The sequence below is a fragment of the Rhinopithecus bieti genome, unplaced genomic scaffold (genome assembly GCF_001698545.2).
Source record: "Rhinopithecus bieti isolate Rb0 unplaced genomic scaffold, ASM169854v2 scaffold_48739, whole genome shotgun sequence".
Lineage (NCBI taxonomy): Eukaryota > Metazoa > Chordata > Mammalia > Primates > Cercopithecidae > Rhinopithecus > Rhinopithecus bieti.
The window spans coordinates 906,619-916,337 of NW_016820251.1; the positions used below are offsets into that span (position 1 = coordinate 906,619).

The window sequence follows — 9,719 nt, forward strand, 5'->3', positions numbered from 1 at the left end:
AAATGGGCACAGTCAGCTGGGCGTGGTGGCTCACGTCTGTAATTCCAGCACTTTGGGAGGCTGAGGTGGGCAGATCACGAGGTCAGGAGTTCGAGACCAGCCTGGCCAACATGGTGAAACCCTGTCTCTACTAAAAATACAAAAATTAGCCAAGCATAGGGGCGTGCACCTGTAGTCCCAGCTACTCGGGAGGCTGAGGCAGGAGAAATCGCTTGAACCCAGGAGGCAGAGGTTGTGGTGAGCCGAGATTTCACCACTGCACTCCAGCCTGAGCAACAGAGCGAGACTCTGCGCCCGCGCCCCCCCCTCCAAAAAAGGAAAAGAAATTGGCACAGTCATAACCTTTAGCAACCACCACCCTGATCAGTCAGCAGCCATCAAGGCAAACAAAGATTCCAGCTCAATGAAGGCTCAGATGATCATTAGAGTTTTCAGCAATAAAATACTTTTTAATTAAGGTATGTACATTTTTAAAGACATAATGCTATTGCACACTTAATAAACTATAGTGTGGTGTAAACATTTATATGCACTAAGAAAACAAAAAATTAGTGTGACTTGCTTTATTGAGATAATCACTTTACTGCAGTGGTCTGGAACGAAACTCACAATATCTCTGAGGTGTATCTGTATGGAAAAGAATGATACATCTTCATATATGTCCCTGTGCAGCGATCTCCAGGATATATCTTTAAGTAAAAACAGCAAGTTGAAATCAAATGTTTTAGTATACTACTGTTTAATAAAAGGAGTGGGGACACAAATATATTAGTATGTGTTTATATTTTTTTCAATGGAAGGATAAGCCATAAGATTTTTTTTTATATAGATAACACTATGATTATTTTTACAGGCATCTTTTGATCCCAGAAATCTGCTAGCAGTAAGAGCTTCTATATACAGAAGAAAAAATAATTCCCTTTCATCAGTGTAGTGCTGGGGACAGCCTCATACCACTTTTTTTAAAAAATAGTAATCAATGAGAGCACAAGGTAACAGAGTGAGGACAAAAACATGCTGAATTTCAGCAGATAAACTCAATGCAGCATATTTGATTTAGAATTATGACTAAGCTTCACACAAATACAAAACAAAATTAGTTTTTTTAAAATTCCTAAAAATACAAAATACAAGACTGGGTACCTAGTTTGTGTTTTAAGTACAGAACCAATCCAAGTGATTTTAAAACCAGTCATTTGATTGTACACTCGTAAAGGAACAGGCTGAAGAACAAAATAACTTATTTGGTTTATTTCCAAGTTCTTAAGGCAGGTGCAGTGGCTCAAGCCTGTAATTCCAGCATTTTGGGAGGCTGAGGCGGTAGGATTGCTTCAGGCTAGGAGTTCAAGGCCTGCCTGGGCAACACTGCAAGACCCCCCCCACCTGTATGAAAAAAATTTTTAAAGAATACATAAATTTGAAAATAACATCTAAAAAAAAGTTAAAATATGTTTCTAGCTCAATGAAAACAAGCTTGCTTGTGCCCCCAAATTTCTAAGCATCACATTTACAAAATTCAATCCTCTTGTGCCTATTTTGATTCTTAAATGAACGTACCATTCTAAGTTTGTTAATGTTCAAGAAGAATGTTTTCAAACTGTATTTCTTGTCCTTAAGGGTAAGGAACATACTGCCGGGCGCGGTGGCTCACGCCTGTAATGCCAGCACTTTGGGAGGCTGAAGCGGGCAGATCATGAGGTCAGGAGATGGAGACTATCCTGGCTAATAAGGTGAAACTCCGTCTCTACTAAAAAATACAAAAATTTAGCTGTTCTTGGTGGCAGGTGCCTGTAGTCCCAGCTACTTGGGAGGCTAAGGCAGGAGAATAGCGTGAAATAGCGTGAACCCGGGAGGCAGAGCTTGCAGTGAGCCAAGATCGCGCCACTGCATTCCAGGCTGGGCAACAGAGCGAAGACTCCGTCTCAAAAAAAAAAAAAAAAAAAGGGTAAGGAACATATTTTACACATGCTTGATTTAATCACTCAACAAATATTTAATGTGGGCTTCTGCTATGAGCCTACCACGAATGAGGCACTGTGCCAGCTACGTCCTTGTTAAACAAAGGCCTCCTTCATCATACATGTTGGTAATGGATGACTGAAGGACGTGGCGTGGAATTGTGGTCTTCCTGACATCCTGCTGCCCTTCTCCCACTGTGATGCCTGAGGGGTTTGGTGGCAGGAATGGACTAACCCATTCCCAGCTCCAGAGATGCCTCCTATTTTAACTCTGTCCGGTTAACCTACCCTCCTTGCCATGATGGGTGGTTAAGATAACCCTGGCCTCAGCAAATTGGCACTGGAATTCCTCTGGAATTCTGTGTTGAGAAATCAACTAGGGATAATGAGAAAGAAACTGAAGGGAGACTTATTTGCTCAGGGGTTCTGGGGAGGAAAGTGCCCTTACTATTAAATGCGGCTGGGCGTGGTGGCTCATGCCTACAATCTCAGTACTTTCAGAGGCTGAGGTGGGTGGATCACTTGAATGCAGAAGTTCAAGACCAGCCTGGGCAACATGGTGAAATTCTGTCTCCAGCAAAAATACAAAATTTGCTGGATGTGATGGCATGCACCTGTAGTCCCAGCTACTTGGGAGGTTGAGGTGGGGGAATCACCTGAGCCTGGGGAGGTCAAGGCTGCAGTGAACTCTGATTCTACCACTGAACTCCAGCCTGGGTGACAGAGTGAAACCCTTTGTAAAAAAAAAAAAAAAAAGCTATTCTGAAACAGAAGAGTCATTCTCAGGTAGCCAGGCTTCCTCACTCAGCATCTCGGCCTTGTTCTCAAAAATACAAAATAGTAGTGCAGCAAACCACCATGGCACATGTTTACCTATGTAACAAAGCTGCACATTCTTCACATGTATCCCAGAACTCGAAAATAAAATTTTAAAAAAACGAAAAGAAAACACGTGTGTGTGTGTGTGTATACATATATTAAAAAGCACTACAGTAACAATAAAATACACATAAATCACTGTTAATTCCAAGGCAGGGTTTACATTGTGCATATTTTAAAACCAACAAAAACAACCAGAAACTGGATGCTATTAAGGTATTGCTAATTTTTGTGGTAATATTTACATGTTGGTTATGCTTTTTTTTTTTTTTTTTTTGAGACGGAGTCTTGCTCTGTCGCCCAGGCTGGAGTGCAGTGGCCGGATCTCAGCTCACTGCAAACTCCGCCTCCCGGGTTCACGCCATTCTCCTGCCTCAGCCTCCGGAGTAGCTGGGACTACAGGTGCCCGCCACCTCGCCCGGCTAGTTTTTTGTATTTTTTAGTAGAGACGGGGTTTCACCGTGTTAGCCAGGATCGTCTCGATCTCCTGACCTCGTGATCCGCCCATCTCGGCCTCCCAAAGTGCTGGGATTACAGGCTTGAGCCACCGTGCCCGGCCGGTTATGCTTTTTAAAAGTCTTTATCTGTCAGGTATACATAGTAAAATATATACAGATAAAATTATGTTTTGAATTTGCTGGAAAATACTCCAGAATTTTTTTTTAAAGACAGGGACTGAGGGGTAGTGAATGAAAGAATTGTAAACTATTGAAGGTACGCAATGGGTAAATGATGGTTTATTAAATTGTTCAACTTTTGCAGTTTAAGCCATAAAAGCTTTAAAATAATAATGATCATAATAATATATCACATTATGATCCTATATATAAGAAGCTGCCTTGTGTACTGAAGAGCATGATACGTTTCTAAGTGTTTATCAAGTAAATCCATGATAGTATCCAGGTCCCAAGAAGATATATTTGTCTACACATAACACATACAGTCAAGCACGTACTTAAAATGGACTTGAATCTAATTCAACTCTTTGATTTTTACAGCTATAAAATCTGTAGTCTAAGGCTGGGTGTGGTGGCTCTCGCCTGTAATCCCAGCACTTTGGGAGGCTGAGGCATGTGGATCACTTGAGGTCAGGAGTTCAAAGACCAGCCTGGCCAACATGGTGAAACTCCATCTCTACAAAAAATTAGCCAGACATGGTGGCACGCGCCTGTAGGCCCAGCTACTTGTGAGGTTGAGGCAGGAGAATAGCTTGAACCCAGGAGGTGGAGGCTGAAGTAAGCCGAGATCACACCACTGCACTCCAGCCTGGGTGACGCAGGGAGATTTTTGTCTCAAAAAATCAAAACAAAACAAAAAATTCAAGTCTAATACATTTATACCTTTGTATTGTGACCTAAGTAGTAATTCTAGTTTTGTTATTTTTGTCAACAATGTATCTTAAAATTGAAAATACCAGCCTAAAGTGGCATCCAAGACCTATTATTCTCAGTTCTTAGAATGGATTGCTCTCCGTCCTCAAATTGCAAGGCCACTCAGGAGCATCTGGCACTTTCTTTCTTTAAAGCATCTTCCACGCTCTCTCTCCCTGCCTCATGCTCCTGGGTTTCTTTCTCCCTCTGGCTTCTCGGATGGGACTTCTTTGCTTATTCAAGTTCTAAGGCTTTATCCTTGGCCCTCTCTCTTTCCTCACTCTTTCTCTCTGGGTTTTTTTTTTTTTTTTTTTTTTTAACTTTTATGCTGAATGTCCCCTTAGAGCCATATTTCTAAGTCATACTTCAATCCACCCTAGACTCCAAAATCAAATAGCTATACCCATCACCAAAAACTTAGCGGGTGCCCAGACGAAATACCTGCCCCACTTCAGTTCTTATTTGCTTACTGGTACCTGCACCCACAAGGAGTCACCCTGCTGCCGTACATCTGGTCACCAGGTACTGGAGATTCTTGCAGTCATCACTTCCTTTCCATGTTCAAAGCTAAAGTCTTAGTTCTAGCCTTCATCCTCTCCTTTCTGATCATTTGCAAGAGTCTCTTAAATGATGAGTACTTCAGAATCATTGCTTCGGTCTGATTGTCTCCCCCAAATTCTTATGCTGAAATTCTAAACCCAATGTGATGGTATTAGATGGCAAGGTCTTTGGGAAGTGATGAGGTCATGGGCAGAGCCCTCATAACTGGGATTAGTAACCTTATAAAATAGGTCCCAGTGAGATCTTCACCACTTCTACACAACAAGCAGGGATCACCTATAAACCTGGAAATGGGCCCTCACTAGACACTGAATCTGCCAGCACCTTGATCTTGGACTTCCCAGCCTCCAGAACTGTGAGACATAAATTTCTGTGATTTATAAACTACCTAGTTGATTGTATTTTGTTAAAATAGCCTGAACTGACAGTCATCTTTCTAAATACAAAATGATTACATGTTACTTCCTTCCTCAAAATTACCCTCTGACTTCCCTGTCTGAAGTTAAGGTCCACACTCCCTTATAGCTCTCAAGGGTAGTCAGCTGATCTCTCCCCACCACTCTTACTGCAATCGCTTTGCACAATCCTGAAATGCCAGTCTGCAGCACAGCCCTCCATCTAACTCTCTGAGCTGCTACACGCCTCAAGATCACTGGCTCTTCTGGTTTTCCTCCTCCTATGAAGATTACATCACTCATTATTTATTCAACAGACGTGTACTGAACTCTGTATTAGGATACAACAGTGGAGATGGACACTACCTAGCCTCAAGGAGTTTATAGCTTGGGGCAGAGGATATTAAACAAGTAAGCTATAGGGTAGGGAATGGGACAGAATAATCTCCCCAGGAAGTAACATTTGGGTACATCTGCATTTTCTTACACTACCATCTCCTACTTCTTCACAAACTTATTTAGAAGTGTCCCTCCCCCCCCTTTTTGGGGGGCATATCTGAGTTTTAAAATGGCTTACGAGGTAAGATTTTATCCTGTATTTCCTCTTTCTAAAATTCACAGTCCTAGCAAAAACCTAATCAGATTTCAAAGTCAGCATTTCCTAAGCACCCCCACCTCAGCACAGCCACCCTGCCAGGCCGAACTGACCTCTCCCTCCCTCAGGTCCCTGGATACAAGGCTCCAGTTGACATTGGGGCACCCTAACCTTTCCCAGCCTAGCTCTGAGCAGCTTCTGTATGGGCTGAGAATCTCTAAGGGCAGGAACATCACCCTTCCATCTTTAAATGGCCACCAACACAGTACAGGCACACAGTAAAGCCTTACATGTTTAAAGTGCAAAAATTCATTCTTTAAAGGTAAATTATTTAGTACACTAAGCATAAATTTGTATAAACTTCTTGAATAACAATTGTGCAATATCTGTAAAAACTGTAAAGGGCTGGAAGTACCATTTCTAGTTAAGGTTCTACAGAAATCCTAGTAGTGGGCATAAAAAAGCATGTCCAAGGATGTCTTGGCCATCAGCAGACACCTGGGGAAAAAAATTATGGCACATCCTACCATGGTAGAGCCCATCTCCGGTAGTTAGAAAGAGGAGACAGACCTCTCCATACCAATATAGAAAGATGTCTATAAATTGTAGGATGACAGCTAAAATCTTGCCATGCATTTTTTTTAAAGAAAAAAAGAGTTATGTGCTCACAGCACAGGGAAAAAATTCTAAGATACACCCAGACACTTTATTTCTGGGGGAATGAGACTAGAAGCAAAGAGGAGAAACCACCCATTTCTACCTTAAACTTCCTATTACTGACTTCGTTAGAATGTGATGTAATGTGTTTTAAATTTTATTTTTATTTATTTATTTATTTATTTTGAGATGGAGTCTTACTCTGTCACCTAGGCTGGAGTGCAGTGGCACGATCTTGGCTCTCTGCAACCTCCGCTTCCCAGGCTCAAGCGATTCGCCTGTCTCAGCCTCCCAAGTAGCTGGGATTACCCGTGCCCGCCACCATGCCTGGCTAATTTTTTTTTTTTTTAAGTAGAGATGGAGTTTCACCATGTTGGCTAGGCTGGTCTCGGCTTCCTGACCTCAAGTGATCCGCCCACCTCGGCCTCCCAAAGTGCTGGGATTACAGCCATGAGCCACCACGCCCGGATGTTTTAAATTTTAAACACAAACACCGGCCAGGCTCAGTGGCTCATGCCTATAATCCCAGCACTTTGGAAGGTCAAGGTGGGAGGATCCCTTACACCTAGGAGTTTGAGACCAGTCAGTGCAACATATTGAGATCCTATCTCTACAAAAAACACAAAAATTAGCCAGGTGTGGTGATTTATGCCTGTGCTACTCAAGAGGACAAGGGGGTAGGATCACTTGAGCCCAAGAGTCCAAGGCTGCTGTGACCTAGGATTGCGCCACTGCACTCCAGCCTGGGTGACAGAGCAAGACTCTAGCTCTTAAAAACACACACATTCACACAAACATAATCACTAAAGTAAAAAGGTATTTTTTTACACGAAAGTGTACATTATTTTACCAGCTTCTTATTTAGGAAACTGAAATATTTTTTAAATTTTGGGTTTTTTTTTTTAAGCTGCTATATTCATAGCTTATTCACTGCTATATTCCCTACACCCAGAATACATAGAGCAGGCACTCAGTAAGTATTTGTTGAATGAAAAACTGTTGTACAATCATAAAATCGGTTGTTCAGACGGGAAAAGTATCTAATAATTGCTTCACAAACTCACAGACGCAAAATAAATCCCTTCAGAAGGTATTTTAGGGCTGGGCGTGGTGGCTAATGCCTGTAATCCCAGCGCTTTGGGAGGCCTAGGCAGGTGGATTGCTTGAGCACAGGAGTTCGAGACTAGCCTGGGCAACATGGAGAAACTTTGTCTCTACAAAAAATTTAAAAATTATCCAGGAGTGGTGGCATGTGCCTGTAGTCCCAGCTACTCCAGAGGCTGAGGTGGGAGGATTACTTGAGCCCAGGAGGCAGAGGTGGCAGTGAGCTGAGATCACCCCACTGCACTCCAGCCTGGGTGACAGAGCAAGACTGTCTCAAAGGAAAAAGAGAGAGAGAGAGAGATTTTAACAGTTTAGCTCCCAATCTGGATGAGTTAGCATTTTTTTAAGCAAATATTTAAAGAGCGAACTCGTATCACATAAGCAATCTTCAGACTCTCCCGAATTTGTCCAAAAAAGAGCTCCTTCCACATCAGTTTAATTCACAACCTGGAGTGTGGCACGTGCCTGGTCATAAATACAAATAATAAAAGATACATAAAGCTTTAGGAGAAAACACAGCTCGTCTAATAGAAGAAAATCAATAATGGGCAATGAGCCTTAATCATGGTCTATTTCAAAGTGCTTATTTCTGAAGGTAATTAACTTTTAGCTTGAACCAATGAGATCAACTTCATCTTTTCTTTGAAAGCCAACGCCTCTAACAAGCAGCCTTTTTATCTTCAGATCCTAAATGAACGTCCCAAAGATGGTAAGCCCTCCATGACTGCTGACAGTGCTGATGGGAGAAGTGAGATACCTGGGAGAAGGAACAACAAGCAAGGTTTTAGGCTTAAGAGACTTGGATAAAATCTCCAAGAAAAAAAAAAGCCTTGAACAAACTCGAGAGTTTTTTTTAAATTTTTGTTTGTTTGTTTTTAAGGAAGATACAGACTACGTAACAAAATGTGAATGCACTGGAAAGAATTATTTAAATAAATAACTGCCACTATGGAACACAGCTCCCTCTCCCTGCATTTTCCTTCCCAAGGAAAGCACTTTAACAACTTGTTTCCGAACACTTGGATCCAGCAGTCTACTCAATTCTAAAAACCCACCGACTTCCTGGACTATTTTTTCAATCACTGTTTTTCATTCTAAATCTTCCTTTGAGAGGGTAATTTAGTCCCAACTAAGAAAACACAAGGGCCCAAACAGACTGTCACCAAATACCAGTAATATTTAGAGGAGGGAGAGGGGTTAAAATATTCTCCATCAAAGTAATGTAATTGGTGTTTAGCAAGTGTGCGATTGATGTAAATAAAATAACAATCCTTTCAGACTGCCCTGCAATCTTTCTTCAACCCTATCGGTTCTTTAACAACTGTAAGTAAATTCTTCCAAGGTGTACACACACTCAGACATTTCTCCCACTAGCAATGACTGTTCAGGAAAGAACGTTCTGAATTCACTGGGAAATCTCCACCAACCATTCACTTAGTAAACGTGTTACTCAAAGGGCCCATGCCCTGGTCTCTGCCCTCCCCTTCACTCTTGAGAGCAGGGGTCCTGTTTCACATTTCTCAGTGACCACAGTCCTAGGCATGAAACAGGTGCTCTGCAAGTGATTTTGCCATTTCATGGAACTGCACAACTCAAAAAGCAAAATCTTTGGAAACCATCTAAAATCAATGCATGTGTTTAGTTTGGCTAGTAAACAGCTGTAAATTATGATTTAAAAAAAAAGGTTTTCCAGCTGAACGAATTGTACAGAACTTGGAAGCCAGCGTGAACCTGCCGCGAAGCTACTACTGTCTGGACTGAAGAGGCAGCTGTGCCAGAAAGGAACGCAGCCCATCCTGGGCTCCTGAAGGCGGGCGGCGGGGAGAATGGCGAGAGCCCCGTCCGAGGACTGGAGCTCGGCCGGGAGAAGGGTTGGACCCCGAGGGGCTGGGGTGCCCGCAGCCGCCGCGCCCGGGAGGGGCGCCCGTTTCCTTGACAACCGCGCTAGGGCGCAGCCCTTCCTCTGGGCCGGGGGAGGGGAGAGAAAACGAGGGGACCCCCTGCGCCAAAGCGGCGGCGGCCGAGAGTGTCTCCTGGGCGCAGCAGCCGCAGGCCTGGCTCGCGGGGCCCTGTCCGCCCGCGGCCCGCGCCTACCGTGTATCCCCGCTCCAGGTCACTCTCCTCGTAGCGAAAGGACGGGATGTAGACCTCCATGGCCGCGCCGGCCAGCCGGCTGAGGGTGAGTTGGGGCGGGCTCACG

At 43.3% G+C, this 9,719-nt stretch overlaps 1 protein-coding gene across 2 annotated transcripts in view; it reads right to left on the reverse strand.

The window, feature by feature from the left end:
* SNX24 (sorting nexin 24) overlaps positions 1-9,713 on the reverse strand; it is a 189,237-nt gene extending 179,524 nt beyond the window's left edge. Inside the window, exon 1 of one of the 2 annotated variants that reach the window (XM_017859741.1) lies at positions 9,614-9,713. In XM_017859741.1, the coding sequence (XP_017715230.1) occupies positions 9,614-9,673 (60 nt within the window). In that variant the 5' untranslated portion in view covers positions 9,674-9,713. The remainder of the gene's footprint in view (positions 1-9,613) is intronic. The other variant, XM_017859742.1, reaches the window with a different exon arrangement.
* Between the last annotated feature and the right edge of the window lie 6 nt (positions 9,714-9,719).